Source organism: Callorhinus ursinus, unplaced genomic scaffold (genome assembly GCF_003265705.2).
Source record: "Callorhinus ursinus isolate GAN/ISIS: 27379988/994484 unplaced genomic scaffold, GSC_fseal_2.0 scaffold10, whole genome shotgun sequence".
Classification (NCBI taxonomy): domain Eukaryota; kingdom Metazoa; phylum Chordata; class Mammalia; order Carnivora; family Otariidae; genus Callorhinus; species Callorhinus ursinus.
This window is the reverse complement of record NW_027397072.1, coordinates 8,732,011-8,756,674: the sequence shown is the minus strand read 5'-3', so window position 1 is coordinate 8,756,674 and position 24,664 is coordinate 8,732,011. Positions and strand designations below refer to the sequence as shown.

Genomic DNA, 24,664 nt, shown 5'->3' with positions numbered 1-24,664 from the left:
TGTTTCCTCTAACAGAAGTGTATAGAGTCCATGATAAAAATATACTCTGCCTTTTAAAGTTAGGCACTGTTGTTTTTCATCTTTTATCCTAAGTACTAATCCATACAAATTATTGCCCTCGTAATTTGCTCAATTATATTCAGAACTTTTATCTTATTAATTTATATTCAAACTAAAATGACTTCTATTCTCTATTTGCTATAAACTTAGGAAAGTAAAATCATTGAGTTATTGTTGCTAATTTGAAGAATGAAAAGATTGTTTTCGAAATTAATTTCCCATGATTAACATATATTTTATTGCACTTAAATACGTCTCCATAAATCATATTTACAAAATACATGGAACTTCCTTTTTCCAAGGTGTTCATAATACTTAGTATTTTGGGAATTTATATTAGCTTACTTATGAGGAATGTGGATGACATACTCTTTACCTGGCAGGTAAAGGAAATGGAGGGCATTTAAATTAATCTATAGACTTTGCAAGTTTGCACAGAGCTGGAGGTCAACGAATATTATTTAGCATTATACTATTATGGTGACTTAATTTTACAGCACACACACATACATGCTACAAAACACACATGCATACATGTATTTACAATGGTTCTTGTCCTTGTCAAAAGACATCAGATAGAGATTGTCTTATTACCCACCGAAACTAAACACAGATAAAGGTGTTTTTTATCATTTTGCCAAATACCTTGATGCCACAGCTCCATATTTCTAAATATGTAGCTTTCAAATTGTTAAGGTCTTTTAATTTAAACATTTGATTTCCTCCATTTTTTCTTAATACAATAAGAACTGTTTCTTTATCCAGCCTCCAAACTAGGCTCTTTATAATCTTAATTATTACAGTTTCTTTTGAAAACACCAAAGTTTCCTTTCTCTCTCATTCTTTTCCCCAGGTCACTGCCTTAAGATCACATTTTGTACTTCCCTTGTAACTACTTAGTAGTGTAAGAAAGAGAAACAAAAGATGTTGATTTGCTTGGGATTCCCGTGGAGTTTACTACTTTTTCCTTCTTCCACTGATGGAGCCTCCTGTGTTTTAGAGTTGAAAAGTTATCCTTGATTTCCTGTAATCTGGACACTTGTAGGCATTTCCTAATACTTTTATCTCCTGTCCTCCCAAAGCTGTATCAGCAATGAAGTTCTGTTGGTAGCAATTTGTAGCTACTATACACACACACACACACACACACACACACACACACACACACACGTATATATATATATACATATATATATACACATACATACATATATGGATATATATAGTAATAAATGAATTAGTTGCATTTATGTGTGTATGTTTTTACATGCGACTGTTTTTCTTTATCTCTGCTCTTTGCCAGACAGGCATGGTGCACTGTGATACAGCAGTTGGAACACCTGATTATATTTCACCTGAGGTTCTCAAATCACAAGGGGGTGATGGTTACTATGGGCGAGAATGTGATTGGTGGTCTGTGGGTGTTTTCCTTTTTGAGATGCTGGTGGGTAAGTAAATATTTTAACTTGTCTTTTTTTTAAAAACCAATCTCATAACACTAGTTTTAAGTCAAGAATTTGAGAATCTAAGGAAATTAATTATGTCCTATGGAAGAAGTGGGATTTTTAAAAACTTTGAATTAGTTGTATCAGATAATGACAGATTATTAATTGGAAAATTAAAACCGAATTGTACAGGCACAGTGATTTAGTGGAATGTAAAAGGAATCGAAAGTATATTGCGGGGAAATAATCCTTCAGTGGACCTTTTTGTGTGAAGAAAATGTTAGAACAAGAAACAAGTTTACAGCTGCCGTGTAATCTTAAGAAAATCTTAAGATTTTCTTGATCAGTAGTATTTGTTGTGAATATTTTAAGTATAAGTCTGTTAATATTTGTTCCAATAATAGAGAACTAAAAGTATTCTTTAGTTTGTTTACATAATTATGTAATTATTTTTGTTAACTATGTTTCTTCTGTTTATTACTTGTATTACATATGGTTTTAATTCTAGTAAAATAAATCATAAATAGTTATTGACCATTTGATTATTGATAAAAATATTTTATAATATTTCATTCTCAGAAAACTCAGAGGCAAATCTAATAATTTCTTTCACTTTGACCAAGTCAAAATTTGAAAGGCTCAGGTGTTTCAAAACTTTTCTTTACGTCATAGATTTCATTCTTAAGATTTCCCATTCCTAAGTACTGGGGTCACAAAAATATCTTCTGGCTATGGAAGCCAATGACTAAATCATCTGGCTTGGGGATAAGGGCAGATACAGCTAAATCTATTTTCTGAGGCAAGTGGGATAAGGCTAATAACATTATATGAAACAACTTTAAAGTTGAAAATATATTTTTAGAAATTGGAGAATTTATTTTCTAGAGGATGACCCTAAAAAAATTAGTGGAAAATCTGTAAAATCTGTATAATTATTATGATTATTGCTTAAAAAAATCAGAACATTTTGGCAAATCTCAAATTTAAATAATAGTCATGGAATGTTTTTGTGGCATAAATTGTCTTCTCTTGATGACCATTTTGTGTATGTAGTATTGATCTTGCCATGCTTTAAACTCATGTCATAGTATGACCTAAGTTGTTTAGGGCCTTTGTTTTTGTAATGCATCTCTTTACATGCAGGGTATGTTCCCAGGTAGCTGTCCATTCTCCCCACCTCTGGCCCAATCTGATGATACATTAGGTGCATCTCGTAATCTTTTTAAAGTGGAATTATTCTATCATTTGCCTAGACTCTCCTAGGGATTTGGAAAATAACAATTTGGAGAAAGTCATATAGCTCCTTTGAAGGGACCATTTAAATACCTGCTACTGTTTTCAACCCATGAGTTGAATTTAATGACTTTGAATGACATTGATTTACAGTATTCTGAGCTTACTCTGGTGCTTGCCTAGGTTGGTTAGCTCTGGACTTCATTTAAAGGACTCTACTGTCATTAAAAATGGCACTAGAAAAATCTCGAGTTCAAAGCACCCCTTTGCCCTCTTTGAAAACAAACAAAAACTACCTGAATACCCCCTTTTGAAATTTTGGATTGTCTGATTTGGGAAAGTCTGGTTTGTACTAAGGTGACTTATAGTTGAGTCATAGTGGCAGGGCCTTTAATTCTTGTGGCTTTAGATGAGTACTGGCCAAAATGGTGCCTTCAACTTTTTCTGTCTTTACACTCCATTGCCTCTTTAGCATAGCCACTAGTCTGCAAGAACACTGCATTGGGAGACCATTTCTGCCATTTTCAATTCTAGCTATGTGTCATCTTAAGCAAATTGCATGTGAAATAATAGGGCTGGTCTAACTCTTAGAGCTGCACTGTCCAGTTTATCATGATGAAAATGGTTTATGTCTGCACAATCCAGTATGGTGAGCACTGGCCACATTGAGCTCTTGAAATGTGGGTAGTGTGACTAGGGAACTGAAATTTTTATTTTATTTAATTTTAATTAGTTTAGCTTTAAGTTTAATTAAACTTTAAATTTTAATTGAACTTAAATGTGGCTAGTGGCTACGGTATTGCATAACACAGCTCTAGAGAGTAATCTCAAAAAAGACTGATCCAGCTCAAGCATTAGAGGACTCTGATCGATCTGACCCTACTTAGTAATCTTCCCCATTGTAAAAACAATAACAAATTCTAGAGTCAGCATTGATTTTATTTTGCTTTTAAGAGCTGATGGTACATTGGTGTGGTTAAAATTTAAATACGTCCTTGGTATGTGCTGGTGTGTTTCGACTGAGACACATAGATCACTTGTTCTTCCATGCATGTGACTCATTTAAACTTAACATATTTAAATAATAGATGAAAAGTGTTTAATTTGTATTCTCTGTTACACTCAGTGTCTTCTTTCTTGGAATTTTAGGGGATACTCCATTTTATGCAGATTCACTTGTAGGAACGTATAGCAAAATTATGGATCATAAAAACTCACTATGTTTCCCTGAAGATGCAGAAATTTCTAAACATGCGAAGAATCTCATTTGTGCCTTCTTAACAGATAGGTAATATACATTGAATTTCTTTGTAGAGAGCCCTTAACTTTTAAATTTGTAGAAATGAAAGCATAGCTTTTATTTACATATGAAATCGCTCATTCTCTTTGTTCAAATTGCTTTTAATTCTAGGTTAGCCTTTTCCTACTGCTAGGCCTGGTATTGGGTTACTCTCGTCATTATGTGTGTGCAACCCCATTGTAATCTAACTCTAACCTTACCTTCATGTCTAAAAAGAAAAAATAGAACTTGGTAAGATAATGCATTTGAGAGAAATAAGACTTGTATTATTCACATTTTATCCTTTGAAGTGATTAAGCCATCTGACTCTTACTGTACAACTTTTGAGAGAAGAGTGTTTTGTGCAGATACTTGACAGGTTATAATCTCAAAAACTATTTGTATTTGACTTGGGAGCACCTCCTTCCCAGCCCTTTTTTATTTGCATTTGAAAAGAGTAAGTATGCCCTGGAAATTCTATGTTTCTTAAAACAAAGTAGGTGAACAACGCTGTGAAACCTGTCTCAAAAAGGGAAGATAGAATACTCTTTGGAGTTTCTTCCTTGGCCTTTCTATGCAGTTCTTTTAGATTTGTGGTAAGAGTCAGCCTGTCAAAGGACCAACCTTTATAGAGGAGTGCATGCACCATAGTCCAAACTTTACTCACCAGCATTATGATCTTAGGGAAATAACTTTACTTTTTGGGGAAATTTTACTTATGCATAAACAGTGGGATCAGATCAGATTGATAACTGAGGGCATTTCTAGCTCAAAAGTGCTATGATTCCTCAGCAAACCATATTGTTTGTTAGCCAGTTGCTGTTACGAACAGTACTACAGTGACTGTCCTCATACATTTTTATCTTGCATACATTCTGTAGGATAAAGTTTCAAAGGTGGAATTCTAGGATACATACTTTAAAATTGATTTGGTGTTACAAAATTGACCCCCAGAATAGTCACAGCAGTGTATATTTCCATTGATGATAGTTACTTTCCTCATTCTCATCAAACTGAATATCATGAATTTTTTTTCCATCTGAAGCAAGAAAAGTTGCTGCTATTTTTTCTCATTAGAGAGCTTAATCATTTTATTATGTTTATCAATTATAAGATTTATTAATTATCAGATTAACAGACAATCCATGCTGATAAACTTAGAATAAATCCTGTATGCTTGATTTGGGACTAGATGGGTTGATGAGGATGACCATAATTTGTGCTGAAAGATAAAATATAAAACAGGACATAGCACAAGTTAATGAAAGATTTGCCTTAGCAATTTATTGGGGGGGGTGTGGTCTAAGGAATGATTGCAGGTAGAGAAAAGAGATTTGGAGAAGAATTTAATGCCATCATTGTGGCTAGCAGTACTTCCCTCTAAAGTTTACAGGGTTTTCTGTTTATATTAAACATGGCTCCAGGGACATATAAAAAAACAGATGTTTTTTATTTCCATAAAATCTTCATTGAAAACTCAAAGGGTCAGAGAATGGAATTGTTAATATTGTTTTTCTTGTATTCAGAATGATTATTTTAATATAAATGTAGAGATATAATTTATCAGACTAAAGAGTGATAGTTTCTAACAATATGTGAGTTCTTTTTAAGAAGAGGTTTTTTTTTTTTAATTTTGATTAAATTTTTATTTTTTTAAAGATTTTTAAAAATTTATTTATTAGAGAGCTAGAACACATGAGCGGGAAGGGGGAAGGACTGAGGCAGAAGGAGAGGGAGATAATCTCAAGCAGACTCTGTGCTACATTTTTATTAGAGAGACTTCGAATAACTCTTCTGTGTCTGAAGTTAAACCTGTCCATTTTACATCCTGGAGTTGGTCATGCAGTTTTGGCACACACAGATGAATGTTTTTATTTGAAAGTCTCATGTGTACTTTTGTTTGATACAAGCTACAGATGGAAATACATTTCCCTTTCCATGGCATTTACTATACTTTACAGTCCTTTTAATCTAGAGAGATCATATATTGTAAAATTGGCATTGCCTGTTTTTGAAAAACATTTAAGGCAAAACTTCTAATAAAGATATCTCAGAGTCATTTGTGATCCTTATTTTGATCCTAGGCAAGATAAGAATTAATTAATTTTTTTGTAATCTTTTTATAATACAATCTTTAACTGCATTGTTTAGGGAGGTACGACTTGGGAGAAATGGGGTAGAAGAAATCAAACAGCATCCTTTCTTTAAGAATGATCAATGGAATTGGGATAACATAAGAGAGAGTAAGTCAGTAAATTTAAATATTTCCATTCCATCACATTTTAAATCTCAGAAATCGATTCCTCTTTTGAATTAGTACATGTTTGATACACTTAATGCTAACTAATTTTAAATTGAGAGGTTTCATTTCAAATTTGTTCTGTGGCAATATCTATAACTAAATGTTCCTCAACACCTTAAACTAATTTGTATTCATTAACAATATTTCTTAATACTTTTATAATAAACAGATTTCTTATTTTGTCAAGTTTTTTTATGGATCTGAAAAATTTTCAGAATGGGGGAAATAGCCCTTAATTTGAATGTGTTTGAATTAATAAATCAGTAATTAATTATGTAGACTGTACTTTGGTGAATACTAGAATAAGCCTAGTAATTCATTTTAACTTTATGTGTATTTGACAATTAATCCATTTTAAGAGTAAGAAATGTTTTACTTAAAGAATGTAAAAAGCCACAGACTAAAGAATGTGTGTGCAAGTTACTGCTGCTTGCAGTTTTAATACCTAGAATAATATCATATTGTTTTCCTTGTTTAATTGATTTGTCTGTACTTAAACCTGCTCTAATGTAGTAATAAAATACTTAGTAAAATTTTAATTTTTTGAAATGATAGAATGTAAAACATGTTACCAAAATTTTCTATAGTAAATCATGTTACTGAATATATATTATTAATGTATAATGTATTGGTATTAATATATATTACTAATATGTAATTGATATAAAACAAAATCTGGGTGGTTAATGTATATTTTGATTATGAAGAAAATAATCCATTTCTTTTCTTTTAACAGCGGCAGCTCCTGTAGTACCTGAGCTCAGCAGTGACATAGACAGCAGCAATTTTGATGACATCGAAGATGATAAAGGAGATGTAGAAACCTTCCCGATTCCTAAAGCTTTTGTGGGAAATCAGCTACCTTTTATAGGATTTACCTACTATAGAGAAAATTTGTATGTGATTTGTTTGTTAGATTTTTATTGCTTTCAGGATTTAGCTGTAAAGAGTTATCTTACTGTGAGATTCTGGATTACAGAAGATAAAGTGTTAATTTGTTTGAAACTTCTGAGTTTTTTAAAAAGGACTATTGAAAGTTATTTTTCATTTAGTTCCATTATTTCTGAATGTTATTCATGTACAAATGTATGCAAGGTACTGTTCTGTATTCTTTGGGGGATAGAGAGTAAGACTACGTTTGAAGGAGCTTATCAACTAATAAGGGATATAAGAGAATACTATAGTCATAGTAAAGGATAGAAATGTGATATTTGCCTTAAGAAAGGTACCAAAATATCTGAGATGGTTCAGGAGAAAAATAAAAGTCACATCTCTGGGGGTGACGTAAGAAGTCAGGTAAGACCTCAGGGAGGGGAAGCATTTGTGAAGCTAAGAAAAGGTTTTGAGTGGCCAAGATGTAGGGAGGTTAGGTGAGAGTTGTGGGGAGATGAATAGTGAAAGCAAAAGTGTGGCATGTTAGGACACATTGGGAGCAGAGTAGTGTGGTCCGGTAGGGCTCAAACACAAGGTGCATATTACTGTATTATATTCATTTGGAGGACCTAATGAGACTTTGAATTTCTTGCCTGTAAACCCTCCATGTAGCATAGAGTCTGGCACAAGGCCAGTAAATACTGGTTGACTACAGTGAGTATTGGGTATAAAGATTAAAAATTATATTGGAGTTGAAGTTCACAGGAAGAATAAAGCAGCTGATGATTGTTGTGTGCTATACTGAGGGACTTTTGACTTTGACAGGCAGTGAGGAGTGAGGCATTATAGACATTTGAGAAACATATGTGTGAGAAACTTTGGGTACTTCCATACATGTAATGGTAGGGGTGACCAGCCGTTTTGGTTTGCTCAGGATTGAGGGACTTCCTAGGATATGGCCAGGGACTTCGATGCTGAAACTAAGAAAATCCCCAGCAAACTAGGATGAGTTGACCACCCTGCCAACGATAGTATCCTAAAAACTATTGTAATGCTCACTAAAATGAGCATATGAGAGCCTGGATAAACCCAAGCGTATTTATAGGCAGTGGGAGAGGACCCAGTTAAACAGAGAAATTGACAGTTAAGTAGAAGTGATGATTTATGTATTAAGACCTGGGAATCAAGAGATGTCATCTTTGAGAAGGAGGAGAGATGTCTCTTTCTCAAAGATTTCTAGATAAAATAGTTACAGGAACTCAAAATGAGATGAAGAGGGGCAACTGTACATGTAGCACATGTAGTGACTCCAGTCTCAACAACATTAAAAACTGGAACATCCAGTAAGGGGGGGGGGCGGGGAACAAAAAGTGCAGCATTTTAAATTATTGAAAATGATAAATATCTAGATGGGAAAATGTTGCTTCATTTAAAATATGTTGAGGTGATCAAAAAGAAATTTTTGTGGCTGGAGTTTAATTCTGATAATAATTTGGGGGTATTAGAAAATGGATTAAAATTAAATGCAAAGGATTTATTTCCTGCCTTTCCTTCTAGGTTATTAAGTGACTCTTCATCTTGTAGAGAAAATGGTTCATTACAATCAAGGAAAAATGAAGTATGTATAGATTTTTACTACTCTGTTTTAGTCACATGTTCAACTAATTTAGTAATATCCATGTGTTTAAAAAGTTCGTATGATGCTACTTTTTGAATCGTTAGATGGCATTCTCTGTTGTAATACAGTTCAAAGAACATTGAAATGATTCATTTATTTGACAGGTATTGTGTAAGATACAGTGGCTAGTAAAAAGGTGAATTATACATGGCTTTAGGCTTAGTTGTAGTAGCAAAAGTGATAGAATAGGTTTATAAGCAACTATAATATCAGAAAATTTTTATAATAGTACTATAAAAGAGTATAGATAATAAGGTATAAGGGTACAGAAATAGTGGAGGAAGTAATATTTTGAGTGTTTAGGAATGATTTGGATAAAGGGTGATTTTATCAAACTTATAGTATTTTGTGGCCTCTAATTTCTGTGTACAAAAGTAAATCATATACACACATACACATTAATGAGGATGCTAAACATTTTTCTCCTTAAAACTTATAGAAAGTAAAAAAGTTGTTTAGATAATTCTGGTATGATTTATCTTAGGAATTTTATAAAGCCTACAAGCATTGTAAATTTCTGTGTTTTCTGTTTTGTTTTAAATAGGAAAGCCAAGAGGTATGTTGATGTCACGTAGGTTGAAAAACCGAAAAAGTGCATCGCTCTAGCAATGTTTTGATATAGCCATTTTCCACCTAGCATTTGGAGTAGTACATCTGCCTGAGAAAGAAGTTCCCAACCTTTTTTTACAAAGTATTTCTTTCCTTATTACCCTTAACGGATCTATTGTTTAAATATGTATTAATGTAATTTTCTTAGTTTTATTTATCAAGAATATATAACTGATTAACATTATACTTTTATTTATACAAGAATATATAACTGATCAAATTATACAATAGCAGCCAAAAGCAGCTAAACTTGACTCGTTCATTGGCCTGTATATTCTTATTAGGGAAAAATAATAGTTTTGCTTAAGATTTATATTTAAGAAACCATGGGGAACCTAATCACTAGAAAGAATAATGGAAAGAACATTGGCCTTGGAATCTAATAGATTTGGATTGATTTTTGGCACAGCCACTTATTAGCTAAGCCATCTTGGCCCAGTTATTCACCTTTTTTGAATTTCAGTTTCTTTATTGAGTAGATACAACACTACTGTATTCTTAGGGTTGTTAGGATTAATGAAACAACATTTGTAAAGTGCTGCTGCTGTACTTAAGGCACAAAAGGAACTCAAAAAGTTAAATCCTTAATGAAGAAGGTGATGCTCCAAAAATGGATTATTTAATACTTTCTGTGATTTTAGTTTCTTTAAAGACCAACATTATCTGGCCTAGAAGAAGATGTAAAGAATGGCAAGGAAATGACTTATAATCAATTAACTATCATTCATTGAAGAGTTATTGACTATAACTCTTTATAGTACTGTTCCTGGCACAGTGTAGGAAGATATAAAGAAGAGCTTAAATTCTTATTTTTTAGAGCAGTAATACATTTTTGAGCAAGTTCAAATATTCCAAGTATTTGTTTCAGATATAGACCTTTTCATCTTACAAGTACACACTGTGGAAGAACAGTGGAGGATATCAGAGGATATCCTTTATTCATAGTGAACGAGAGACTTGGTGTCATAGAAGAATTCTGCCAAGTTTAGAGCTTCTCACTCATATGTTTCCGTGGTGTGGACATGTTCATGTTTGCATACATGTGTAGTGGGATAGCAAGAGTTGGAGAGTTTTTTTCCTCTGTCAGTAAAAGTCACATTAAGAAGGTACAGAAACTTTATGTACCATTATAGATGAGGTTATATTCAGCTCAGAAAACAGCTTGTCATTGTTTTCTTTAAGCCTTTTATATTTTAAGTGTGACCAAACTTTATAATTATAGTTTCTTGTTTCCTGACAGATTCAGAAAAAATTATACACATTAGAAGAACACCTTAGCACTGAAATACAAGCCAAAGAGGAGCTAGAGCAAAAGTACAAGTATGTTTTGTGGATAGTTAAATGTTGTTTTTTAAAATTTAAGTTTAAACATGTTATTAAAAATGAAGAGTTACAAAGTAATTATTTGATTATTTTTAAATCTATTTTTATTATGAATTAGAGATTTTACTTACTGTTTCTTTTGAAATTCTTTAGATCTGTTAATACTCGCCTTGAGAAAGTAACAAAGGAACTAGAAGAAGAGGTAAAGTTGCTCTATGCTTTTATTAACATTTTTGTCCACTAAAAGTTTTGATGCCTGACTTACCTGCAGACTTCTCTTAGAACTGTATTAATACATATCTTGATTTATAGTCGGACCTACCTTCTAGCATTGGTGAACAGAACTAAAAGTACAGGATAACCATGATGATAGACTTTATTTTGTTATGTTTTTGCAAATTTGAGTTAATTTAGTATGTGTAGATATTGCAAGTAAAAAAAAATTTGCATTTGTATTAATTACTTGGCTTAACAACAGAAAGTAACCATTGTTTCTTCCTTTAAGTTTCTGTTCATAACATTTTAGATCCATAGTTTATATCAAGTGAAGATGGTTCAGTGGTAATGGCATGTTTCAGGAAGTTTGACTTTCAGTAGTGAATAATGAATACTGTGGTCTTGATAGTTTAAGAGAGGTGTGCTATTTTGAAAATAATGGAAAATATTATTGTGAGTTTTAACAAAACAGTTATAGCTTATTTTTCAAGGTGTCTTTTATCTGCTTGAAATACTGAAATATTCTTTTCTTTGATTTTTATGCATACTTTTCTTTGGTAATAACTTTAAGCATTATTTCAGATTACTTTAAGGAAAAATGTGGAATCAGCATTAAGACAATTAGAAAGAGAAAAGGCACTTCTTCAACACAAAAATGCAGAATATCAGCGGAAAGCTGATCACGAAGCAGACAAGAAACGAAATTTGGAAAATGATGGTTTGTGGTGTAGAATATTAAATACTTACCAAGAAAAAAATTAAGTGTGTATGTATGTATGTGTTGTGTTGAAGCTTGCCACTGAAATGCTTTTTATCATAGTTAACAGTTTAAAGGATCAACTTGAAGATTTGAAAAAAAGAAATCAGAACTCTCAAATATCCACTGAGAAAGTGAATCAGCTCCAGAGACAAGTAGGTTGATCTCAGTTGTAGTAAGGATATTGAAATTTCTTAATGATAACTTATTAATAATACTTTTAGTTGGCAATGTTACAAAAAGGCCTTCTTTGCCTCTGATTTTAAAGGGAGATTTTAAAGGGAAATCATTAGGAAAATATTCTTAGTTTTTTTCTTATTTTAAATAGTTTGTAATGGGGTACTAAATGGAAGTATTTTCATTATATATGCCTGTGTTTGTTGTTGTTTGATTTTGAATGGAATAACAGCTGGATGAAACCAATGCTTTGCTGAGAACAGAATCTGATACTGCGGCCCGGTTAAGAAAAACCCAGGCAGAAAGTTCAAAACAGATTCAGCAGCTGGAATCTAACAATAGAGATCTTCAAGATAAAAATTGCCTGCTGGAGACTGCTAAGTTAAAACTTGAAAAGGAATTTATCAATCTTCAGTCAGTTCTAGAATCTGAAAGGAGGGACCGAACTCACGGATCCGAGATAATTAATGACTTACAAGGTATTAAAAGTAGAGATTACACTTGAATTCATCTTGGTGATTTGTACTTTGGCAATAACTTTAGTAGATGATGGATAATGTGTTGGAGTAGCACATTTCTGAATATACTACTCTGTTATGTGAAGTTAGGGTGTTGGAAATGCAGTGATACAAACTTTTATGAATAGAAGGTTTACTTTAAATTAGTGTGAAATATTTTAGGTTGTCAAACCACCTCTCAAGGTGGTGGTTTGGGTTCCAGTTGACTTCACTATAAGGCACTCTACCAACAGTTATAAAACTACTCATAAATAATAGCTCCAAACTATGAGGTGACTTCTAAAATTTTTTACTCTTAATTTAATATGTGGGCTTACTGTTTTTAAAATTTTGCAATTTTAGGTAGAATATCTGGCCTAGAAGAAGATTTAAAGAATGGCAAAATCTTATTAGCAAAAGCAGAGATGGAGAAGAGACAACTACAGGAGAGACTTACTGATTTGGAAAAGGTAAAACATATTCGGCTTTATATTTTCTAAGAAAATGAGTATAGAATTTCAGATTGGAAAACTTCAAAATAAGGGAAATCAGGGGCACCTGGGTAGCTCAGTTGGTTAAGTAGCTGCCTTTGGCTCAGGTCATGATCCCAGGGGTCCTGGGATTGAGCCCCACATCAGGGGAGTCTGCTTTTCCCCCTCCCTCTGCCCCTGCTCGTGTGCTCTCTCTCTCTCTCAAATAAATAAATAAAATCTTAAAAAAAAATAAAATAAGAGAAATCAGTATGCTTTCAGTGGATGTTTCTCCTTAGGGATCCAAGGAAAACTCAAATTTTGACTTATAACATGTCTTAAAAATGATAGAAACTTATCATGGCTTTGGCATTTAGAAGTTTTTCTTTAAAAATACTATAAGCCAGGGATAATTTCTAGACTGTGCAGTTAATGTGGTATTTTTGTTCACTTATTTATTCATTCGTTTAAGTATTTAAATGTGTCATCTGGGTTGAAATATCAGGATGCAGTCCTTGCTTGCCTTTAACAGTCTCACAGTTGGGTGCCTGGCTGGCTCAAATGGTAGAGCAGGTGACTCTTTTCTCAAGATCATGAGTTCAAGTTCCATGTTGGGCGTGGGACCTACTTAAAAAAAAATTGATTAAAGTAAGTCTCACAATCTAATGAGTAGCTTCTAAAGTAATAATAAGGTACACAGATAATTCTAATGCAGCATGGGTAAATAGAATGCTAGAAGAATGAATAGGGTATATTGGATGCACAGAATAAAGCCCCAGTCTGACAGGGCAGGATTGGTTGGCAAGGTAAAGGCACATTCTGAGTTGGGGAAGACAGCATGAGCAAAGGTACAGAGGATGGAAAATAGAAAAGGGATAGTTGGTTTATTTAGTGCAAACTGTTCAGTATTTCTGGAGTACAGAGCAGGGGTCAACAAATTTTAATCTTTTAAGGGAGAGATGATAAATATTTCAGGCTTTGAAGGCCATATGGTCTCTGTTGCATCTCAGCTCTGCTGCAGTACATAAAGGAATGGGTGTGGCTATATTCCAGTGAAATTTTACAAAAATAGACATCAGACCAAAATTGGCCTGAAGACAGTGGTATGGTCCTAATGTTAAGTGTGAGGAATTCAGTGACCAGAATGAGGCTACAGAGCTAGGCAGGAGCTAGATCATGAAAGATTTTGAATACTCTCTTAAACTTAGTTTCTTTAGGTAATGGACTGGCCACTGAAGGACTTTAAATTGGATGCTCTTACTAGAGGTACATTTAAGATAGATCATTGTGTACCATGAAGAGAATAAATTTGACGGGGACAAGATAAGAGGTAGGGAGACTAGTCAGAGGCTTTTTCAGTAATTCAGATAATAGAGAATTAACTAGTACAGTGGTTAAAAGGATGGAAAATAAGGATGAATCTGAGAAATATTTGGAGGAAGACTATTTGGCAGCACTTAGCGATTAATTAGATGAGGCATGTGTGTGGTACTTATTTAAGGATGAGTTCTAGGTTCCTACTTTGTGACAAGATATATAGTGGTACCGCTAAATAAAAAAGAAAAAAGGAAAACAGCTCTTTGAGAAGAGACAATGACAAATCCACTTTAGTCCTAAGTTTGAGGTGCCTGTGAGTCAGCCAAATTAGGATGTTTACAAAGCAGTAAACTGTTTGTTGAAGCTAGAAATATTTGAGAGTCATTGGTACAGAAGTAGCTGAAGCCCTATGAGTGAAAAACCTATTTGCGAAGAGATCGTTTAGAACAGTGGTTTTTCAGGGCAGAGTAGATTACTCTGTTGGTAGATTGAAAAAACCATTTTCAATATTAAAGATTTATTTGAAAAACAGAAGCAATATCTACATTTATGATACAAACTGTAGAGAACAAAAAATTATAAAATCTTTTTGAGAATATATAGGAAATTGACATCTATTGTTAAAGATTCCCAACTTAAAACAAGTCCCCTATGTAGAATATGAGAGGGTAAATGGTAGAGGGTCCTGGAAATTTATCTTTAGATACAGCAAAGGGAAATAATAGATACGTTTTAAAAATGAGAAATAATGATACACGAAGGGGGAGAAGCTTTGTGGCTGAAGAACACTACCTTCAGAGAACACCAACATTCAAGGAGCAGCTGGGGGAAAACTTCATAAGTGACAGAAAAGATGAGAACAGAAAGCGGGGAACTAAGTGAGTTCAGTGTCAGGTATGTCAAGGAAATAGTTTCAAGGGCAACAGTGAGTCTAAATGAGATAAAGACTGAAAATTGTTTGTTGAATCTGATGTTGAGAATATCATTGGTTACTCTATTGAGGTCAAAGGCCCTCAGTGCAGATCTCCAAACAGTAGAGTGGAGGGATGGAACATGGGTGCCATGGGAGGGTGGATTCCATGGATCACTTTTATAAGAAGTTCAAGTGAAGAGAGGAGGAAAGGTATTGAACATTCTTAGCCTGTAAAAAACAACTTTATAAGTTTTTGAAATTGTGAGCCAGTCTTTTTTGTTGATAGTTGCTATTTTAAATCTTTAATAGGAAAAGAACAACATGGAAATAGATATGACATACCAACTAAAAGTTATACAGCAGAGCTTAGAACAAGAAGAAGCTGAGCATAAGGCTACAAAAGCACGGCTGGCAGATAAAAATAAGATTTATGAATCCATTGAAGAAGCAAAATCAGAAGCCATGAAAGGTATGCTTTTTTCCTAAGAGTTTTCCCACAGCATTATACTAAGAATTGATTCTGTAGTCAACTTTGATTTTGAAAAATAATTTTTTACATTTTATTGTCAAATATTGGGAACTGGAGAGAAAAAAACATTAGGGAAGCTTTATATACATATCACTTTTTTCCTTTATGGCAACAGTTATTTCTAAGATAGTAAGGCCCAAACACAAAATTACTCAACCAAATTTAAGGATCAGAGAGAAATTAATATTTCAGTGGTATCAGTAGTAACAAGTATACAGAGCATGAAGTTCTAGATATATTCAGATTTGGGAGGATTACCTCTTTTTGTAATATTTGGTTTGACATTTCACCAGTCAGTTTTTATAATAAAATTGTTGCCAGTTTATGTAAGATAAATGTTTTAAAAATAGTGGCTGACCTAACTAGAATATAAGCTCATTGAATATTTTGAACTCTGGCATGATGAAGATCCTAGCTAGATTTGGTCAAAGTCATCCACTACTAAGGAGTATAGGGTAAGATAACAGAGTTAACTTTTCCACAAACCAGGATGTATCTTGGAATTGTCTTAGGATAATTTCTTGTTTTCCTAACTGACTGCTTATAATTATGATGGATTTGAAGTTCCAAAGGAAATTAATAAAATACTCTTGTGAAAGATTCATAGAACTCTTAAGCAGAAGTTTTATTTCATACTGAAACACAACAGTTATGAATAACTTAGCAAAGAAATAGCTTTTCGATTATTGAATGTAATTAAAATTGGAGATTTTTTGGTTAAAATCAGTTTAGTTTAAGGCACTAATTAAGGATGTTAAGAGATTAAATGAGTGCTTTAGTTAGAAAAATCTAATTAGAAGAGAGGAAGTTATTGGGTCGTGTTTCCTGTCAGTGGCTTAGAAGATAGAGTTGAATTTCTTTTGAGGTATAATTTAGGTACGATAAAATGCAGGCACTTTTCACATTGTAATACACACATGTAACCACCATTCAAAACAAGTTGTGGAACCTGTGTTTTCATCACCTCAGTAAGTTCACTTGTGCCCCTTTCTATTCTCTGTGCCCACATTAGGGTGATTTTTTTAAGTGAGTACATCTGTCCATGTCTGGGTCTAAAAGCCTTTGCTCTTTCTACTGCATGTCATGGCTTCCTTTGATTAAGAATATGGCTTACTAATGAATTACTAGTTATGCGACCTTGTCCACAGTTACCCTTTTTTTTTTCTTTCGTTCATTGTTTCCTCTAGTTACGCGACCTTGTCCACAGTTACCCTTTTTTTTTCTTTCGTTCATTGTTTCCTCTGAAGAGACAATTAGAGTATTAGATTGTTGTGAAAACCAAGTGCAACGATGGGGGAAAGTACTTAGAAATATTAGTTGTTACTAATAGAATGGGAAGAATAGTTTCATTTTTTTCACACTTTTGAAGACCGTTCATTAAAAATTGAAAATTCATAGGTTTATATAACTAATCAATGATAATCAGGTATCAAGCATTAGGTATGAAAGAGCAGAGGAGCCCAATTGAATTTGAACAGATTTTCTAATCAGTACATCAGAAGGTAATTCTGTAATGGTAATAACTGGCATTTAATATGAAATCACTTGCTTAGAGATAGACTTTGCCTGCTCTTCACTTCAAGATTTAAAAAGGCTTTTAAGGGGCGCCTGGGTGGCTCAGTCGGTTAAGTGTCTGCCTTCAGCCCCGCTCATAATCCTGGGGTCGTGGGATCAAGCCCTGTGTCCGGCTCCCTGCTCAGCAGGGAGTCTGCTTCTTCCTCTGCCCCTCCCCCTGCTCATGTTCTCACTCTCTCTCAAATAAATAAATAAAATCTTAAAAAAAAAAGCTTTTAAAAGCCTTTTCTGATTAATAAAACATATTAAAAATTTATTACAAATCATTTAGAAAAGACAGGAAAGTATAAGGAAATAAAGATTAACCACAGTCTTACTAATCAGGAGGATATTTTGTATTTTCTCTGAAATATTTTATACTGTTTTGCATTTTTTCTTTTAAAATTATACTGTGAACATTCTCCTCAGGTCATTAAACGTTCTCCTTGAATAGTGAGCACTTATCAAATGCTTGTCATTTGCCAGGCAGCATTTAAGTGCCACACAAATATTAACTCAGAATCTTTTCGTAACATCCCTATGAGGGAGGATAGGTACTGTTATCACCATTCTAGAGATGAGGAAATTGAACCTCAGAGAGGTTAATTAACTTGCTGAGGCACATAATTAGGACATGTTAGAGTTAGGGTTTAACCTCAGGAAGTTTGGCCCCAGAGTTTTGTCCTTTATCATTTCCCCAAAATATAATTGTCTTCCTCTGCATAGTAATATGCTAATATGGAAAGAGCCATAGACATCATAAAAAATCTACCTGGAATGTTTAGGGTAAGAAGAGGAACACCGAGAGGCACAGAGTAGCAGGAAAATAAAATAAATATTTATTAAAAAGATGTAAGACTCTTTTAGAACCATCAGTGAAGGCAGAATTATTTTACTTCCATTGGAATAGATGTAATATTGCAGTGTGGTAGATTTTTCCACACTGCAAATGAAATAAATACCTGAATTCCAAGCATGAAACTGTTGACATTTCAAACTCATTAAGAAGGGTGATGAAAATATTAAATTGGAAATTTAAAAAATGTTTTTAAGCTATCATCATTTACTGTGATTTTTATAGCACTGTGTCATGCATGTATTTGATACGCATATTTTGTTTGTGAATTCATGATTGTGTCCATTTTTGTGGCAATAGAAATGGAGAAAAAGCTCTCAGAGGAAAGGATGTTAAAGCAGAAAGTGGAGAACCTATTGCTGGAAGCTGAGAAGAGATGCTCTATATTTGACTGTGACCTCAAACAGTCACAGCAGAAAATCAATGAACTCCTTAAACAGAAAGATGTGCTAAATGAGGATGTGAGTATGAAGTTTACTAATAAGTAATAATAAACTATGTAATAAATTCATAGTCAGGTTTCTCTGTGATGATGTGTAATGATAGTTTCATAATTTAAAATTTTTTCTTATAAAATAATATTCTGCAGCCTTTAATTTTACTGAATTTGGCTGATAATGCTAAATAATGACACATAATTTAAAAATTTTTAAGTTATTTTTACCTTAAAGACCATATTTTATTTAAATAGGACATCAGAAATATGTAAAAATATATTCCCATGGAATGAATTAACTGCCTAAGGGCAAAGTCTGTTTTGCATGATCATATTTGCTGCAAGCTTCATTGATAAGAAAAATCAAATCATTACTTATATTTTACCAAGTAGACAATTTATTTTTTAGGTTAGAAATTTGACATTAAAAATAGAGCAGGAAACTCAGAAGCGCTGCCTTACACAAAATGACTTGAAGATGCAAACACAGCAAGTTAACACACTAAAAATGTCAGAAAAGCAGTTAAAACAAGAGAATAATCATCTCATGGAAATGAAAATGAGCTTGGAAAAGCAGAATGCTGAACTTCGAAAGTAAGTAAATTGAGACAAAGTTTTATTAATATGTACAACTATCCACATGTAAATTATCTTAATTTTGACTTACCTGGTGATTTTCTTTTGATCATTTCATAGTCTTGACCACATTTGCCCTTTTTTTTCTGTATAAGTGATGTGTTGAGTGCCACTGTTGTCCTTCAAGAAGATTATATTTGCTTCCCCAATGATTTCTTACTACTTCTACCTTATTATGATAGAACGATAGAATGTTGCTGTTGGACTAGAAGAAACTCTCTGGGATTTTCTTTTCTTTTTTTTTTTTTTTTAAAGATTTTATTTATTTATTTGAGAGAGAGAGAATGAGAGATAGAAAGCACGAGAGGGAAGAGGGTCAGAGGGAGAAGCAGACTCCCTGCTGAGCAGGAAGCCCGATGTGGGACTCGATCCCGGGACTCCAGGATCATGACCTGAGCTGAAGGCAGTCGTTTAACCAACTGAGCCACCCAGGCGCCCCTCTCTGGGATTTTCACTTCATGCTCTTAAGATTCCTTCTCAGCACTGTTCTTCAAGCTTACTGTCCATGTGCTTTTTGTTTGTTCCTTCAGTTTCTGGGACTTGGACATGTTTGATTATTAAGCAAATATCATATAAATTTTTAAATCATTTTTATGATGCACTTTAGTGTTCTTTTTAATTTGCTTAGAAAATAGAAAACATAGTGTTTAGAATCCTTTAAGGTGTACAGTAAATATACCATTAAAGTTTGTCCCATTCAGTCATTAATAGTATAAATCCTTCTTCTGAATCATGATCAAAGGTCATATTGGATCCCAGTTATTTGGAAAGAACATAGGCTTTGGATACAGATTGAGGTATGAATTCCAATCCCGTTACTTACTAGCTGACCAACATCAGGCAAAATATTTAACCTCTCTGAGCCTTTTTTTTTTAAGTTTTATTTATTTATTTTTGAGAGAGTGAGAGAGCACGAGCGGGGTGGGGGCAGAGGGAGAGAACCCTCAAGCAGACTCCCCACTAAGCGCAGAGCCCAATGTGGGGCTCAGTCCCAGGACCCTGAGTTCATAACCTGAACTGAAATCAAGAGTAGGACACTTAACTGACTGAGCCATCCAGGTGCCCCCTTTTTGAGCCTTTTATCATAAAACCTACAAAAAGGGGCAGTAAGAGCTTCCTTGTTAGGCATTCTGTAAGGATAACAATGATACATTTATAGCATTTAGCACACAATAAATGGTAGGGGCCATTACTAGTACGGCTGTTACTGTTAATACTACTATACTGCAGGGATGCCTCAGTGACTCAGTCAGTTAAGCGTCTACCTTCAGCTCAGGTCATGATCCCAGGGTCCTAGGATCAAGTTCCACATCGGGCTCCCTGAACAGCAGGGAGCCTGCTTCTCCCTCTGCCTGCCACACCCCCTGCTTATGCACATGCTCTCTCTCTCTTTCTCATTCTGACAAATAAGTAAATAAAATCTAAAAAGAAAAAACAACCCCAAAACTACTATACTACTGCAACTATTCCTCTCTTCTTATCATCACTGCTAATTGCTTGGTTTTTACGGACCTGTGACAGGTCAAGAAGATTGACACTATTTAGGAAAGGATGACCAAGCATTCTTATATTGACACTGTCTAGGAGAGGATGATTTAAAAGATTTTGTTCTTTTTGCTGATCTGTTGCCTGCGTAAGCCTAGACTCTTAAACTTGATGAGATTTCAACTTTTGAAAATTAGAACTAGAAACTTGAACAATATTTAGGTATCTTCATCTTTGTTTTTTGTTTTTGTTTTTTCCCTATATATTAGCTTTATTCTTCTCTCTCATTTTAGACCTAGTTTTTTCCATTTAACAGAAAACTTGGTCTTTAAAGAAGGACAAGCTCTAGAGATATATCTTATAGCTTCATTTATTTGGAGAGACTCTGATTTGACTTTTCGGGACCCCAATTTCAGAAAGTACCCTAAGTTCTGGGATGGAATTCATTGGCCCAGTTTTGGTCAAGAGTGCAAGCTGTGGACCCTTAAAACAACTTGACTAAATAGATATTCTCCATAGTATCTGCTCTAACCATAGTGGTTATATGAATGTAAGAGCTGATTAAACATCTAGATTGTGTTTCCTCTCTTGATCTAATTACATTTTGTTTATACCAAATTTATAGTACTTACTGTATATACCCCTCGTTTTCTTTGTCAGTACACATGGATCTGTTGTTTCTTAATCCTTCAGTTCCTAACCCCCTTTCCCCCAAAGAACTCACATTTGTTGTCTTAACCACCTTAGTACATTATAAGTTCACTGAATGGCAACCATCTCTTTTTTTGTTTTGTTCTCTCCAACCGCTAATGAATGTCTTGCACATAGTACATTCTCAAATGTTGCATGAATGAATGCTTACCTGTAATGTGCAAGGCACTCATAGTCACTGTGGGAGATTCAAAGATGAATCAGGTACATTTCCTACCTTTAAGAATCTTAGTAGCATTTTATCAGAAGTTACTCCTTAGGGAGAGGTAAGGTGGTACGTAAGTAATTGGAATACCAGGATAAAATGATACATACATGCAATGGGAATTTACATATGAAGTGCTATATGTAGGCTTGCATTTGAAAATGGTCAACATACATATCTTTTCTTCCTTCCAAGATTCCAATAAAACTTTAGTAAAGGAATTTTTTAAATGCATAAATCTGTATCAAGAATTACGAGGGATTGGAAGACAAGAAGTTTCTTTAGTAAATGAGGTAGTGGCAAGTAGAAACCTCACTAATGATGTACAGGGCAGAGGAAGCAGCAGCCAGGAGTATGTATGAAGTGAGGTATTAGTGAAGAAGAAAATGTTTCAGGGGTGCCTGGGGGGCTCAGTCGTTAAGCGTCTGCCTTCGGCTCAGGTCCTGATCCTGGGGTCCTGGGATCGAGCCCCTCATCGGGCTCCCTGCTCCGCGGGAAGCCTGCTTCTCCCTCGCCCATTCCCCCTGCTTGTGTTCCCTCTCTTGCTGTGTCTCTCTCTGTCAAATAAATAAATCTTAAGAAAGAAAGAAATTGGGCATACCCTTTGCAGATAATTAGAGCTGCTAGTATGGAGTGAGTTCTCATTTTGCCTTTTAGGGGTCCCCTGCTTATGTGGCTTTTTAAGCCTCTCATCTTAAACTGAAGTTTGCCAGGTAGAAAACCCCTTCCACATGCATAGAGATTAAAATTTCTATCATCTCCTTTGTAAGTGAACAACCAAGTATCACTAGGCATTTGAGGATAGTGTGCAGTATGAAAGAGAAAGACTATGATAAAGAAAAAGGAAACGTATCCCCAGATGAAAAATATATCAAGGAAAGAAGAGAAATTAACAAAAAGAAGCACAAACCCAAAAAAAGCCTGTTGGTAATAATTAGAATTGATCAAAAACTTGTAGGAGATACTGCTTCCGTTAAACAAGAACCTGGCATAATACAAAAAGGGCAGCCAGAATAGGAAGAGCTGTCAAAGGTTAAGAATGACTCATATACATGTATTAGGATGGTTCAAAGAAAAATTCAAAGAAATTTCATCAGACATAGAATAAGAGGGAATGACATGGAAGATATGAGAGAAATAGGTAAGACACAGAGACTGTCCCGGGAGTTCCAGCACCAAAAAAGTCTGGAGAAACCAAGTGGAGGAAGTTATTAAGTAATAGGGGCATCTGGGTGGCTCAGTCAGTTGTCTGCCTTCAGCTCGGGTCATGATCTTGGGGTCCTGGGATTGAGCCCCAGGTCAGGCTTCCTGCTCAGCAGGGGGTTTGCTTCTCCTTTTCCCTTTGACCTCCCCCTGCTTATGCTCTCGCTCTCTCTCTTGCACTTTCTCTCTCAAATAAATAAAATCTTTAAAATATATATATAAAACAGTTTCCTATAGCTGAAAGAGAAGTCTTTATATTGAAAGGACTCAGCAGGAAATAGAAAAGACCCACATTTAGACGTGTTCTCATGCAATTTCAAAAACAAGATAAAGGATGGGAGTGTTGCAGTTCCTCATCACAAACTGGGGTGGGCGTTGTGGTTTGTGGTCGATGCAGTAGGAAGTGAGGCGTGGTTATGTGGCTGAGGCGAGTGATACACCTGTATTATAGGGGTTGGGGAGAGGTTAGGGATGCTAAGAGCTCAGTTCCTATTTTGGCAGTGGAGAGTTGGTAAATAATATTTTAAATTTGTGTCCAGATTTAAATAGGCTGAGATGCGGAGGTAATTGTCAGAAGGACAGAACACAGAAGTGAAACAAAGTAAATTCCTCTAGGGGAGTAGGGTTAGGGTGTGGATAAGGAGACTGTTACCTTTCATTGTAATTTTTTCTGTGGTATTCTGTAGTATTTAATTGCAACCATGTGCATACTATGTGGTTTTTTTTTGAAAAATAGTTTTCTTAAATACCTGATAAATATTGGGTTTTTAAAGTTAGATGTAAACGAATGAGAGCAGCTTGTCAAGATCACAATAGTAAAAGTATACTGAGGTTTGCTGCAAGTGAGCTTAGCTGGTAATGATGAGATCATCTTAAAAATTGACCTTTTATATATTATTATTAGCATCTTTCACATTTTTGATTCAGGAAAATAAGAATCATCATTTTTAATAGTACACACCTTAATAAAATACAGATACAACACAGACAAGTGATATTGAATGATAACTTCCTTTATATTGAGGTTTTAAGAACCAATAAGTAAACAAAGTGACCAAATTATGTTAAATAAGAATAAGAGTAAAAGCCTTAAGTAACACACAGATTGAAAATAATATGATTAAATCATTTGATCTGAGTCTTTCTTCCTGTATATATATATATTTTTTAAAGATTTTATTTATTTGACAGAGAGAGACAGTGAGAGAGGGAACACAAGCAGAGGAAGTGTGAGAGGGAGAAGCAGGCTTCCTGCGGAGCAGGGAGCCCGATGTGGGTCTCGATCCCAGGACCCTGGGATCATGACCTGAGCCGAAGGCAGACGCTTAACAACTGAGCCACCCAGGCGCCCCCTTCATATTACTTTCTAAAGGAGTTTTGATATGTCTTTGTAGTCAAAATCACCAAAGCTAATATTTAAGAATTTACAATGTGTTTTATCTTTTCAAAGAACCAGCTTTTGATTTCATTGCTTTTTCTCAACTGTTTTCTTGTTTTCAATTTCACTGATTCCTGCTCTAATTATTTTTCTTTGCTTGCTCTAGGCATAAATTGCTGTTCTTTCTCTAGTTGCCTAAGAGGGAAACTTAGATCATTGACTTTAGGTCTTTATTCGTTTCTAGAATATGAATTTAATGTTATAAATGTCCTGATAAGCACTGATTTTACTTCATTCCCAAATTTTGATAAGTTGTATTTTTATTTTCATTTAGTTCAAAATATGTTTAAGTTTTTCTTGCAGCCTCTTTTTTGAGTAGTATGTTATTTAAAGAGTCTTGTGTAATCTCCAGATATTTGGGGTTTTCAAGCTTTCTGTAATTGGTTTTTAGTTTAAATTCATGTGATCTGGGACACCTGGGTGGCTCAGTCGGTTAAACGTCTGCCTTTGGCTCAAGTCATG

General features: G+C 34.3%; 1 protein-coding gene across 1 annotated transcript in view; it reads left to right on the top strand.

Annotated features, from left to right (window-relative positions):
• The window catches only part of ROCK2 (Rho associated coiled-coil containing protein kinase 2), a 145,558-nt gene that overhangs the window by 100,588 nt on the left and 20,306 nt on the right, over window positions 1–24,664 (top strand). The window contains exons 6-20 of the mRNA XM_073897005.1: window positions 1,364–1,508; window positions 3,888–4,026; window positions 6,169–6,260; window positions 7,056–7,215; window positions 8,750–8,810; window positions 9,415–9,426; window positions 10,720–10,799; window positions 10,956–11,004; window positions 11,601–11,736; window positions 11,839–11,930; window positions 12,185–12,431; window positions 12,813–12,919; window positions 15,459–15,618; window positions 18,389–18,549; window positions 18,934–19,118. Coding sequence (XP_073753106.1) covers window positions 1,364–1,508; window positions 3,888–4,026; window positions 6,169–6,260; window positions 7,056–7,215; window positions 8,750–8,810; window positions 9,415–9,426; window positions 10,720–10,799; window positions 10,956–11,004; window positions 11,601–11,736; window positions 11,839–11,930; window positions 12,185–12,431; window positions 12,813–12,919; window positions 15,459–15,618; window positions 18,389–18,549; window positions 18,934–19,118 — 1,826 coding nt within the window. The remainder of the gene's footprint in view (window positions 1–1,363; window positions 1,509–3,887; window positions 4,027–6,168; window positions 6,261–7,055; window positions 7,216–8,749; window positions 8,811–9,414; window positions 9,427–10,719; window positions 10,800–10,955; window positions 11,005–11,600; window positions 11,737–11,838; window positions 11,931–12,184; window positions 12,432–12,812; window positions 12,920–15,458; window positions 15,619–18,388; window positions 18,550–18,933; window positions 19,119–24,664) is intronic.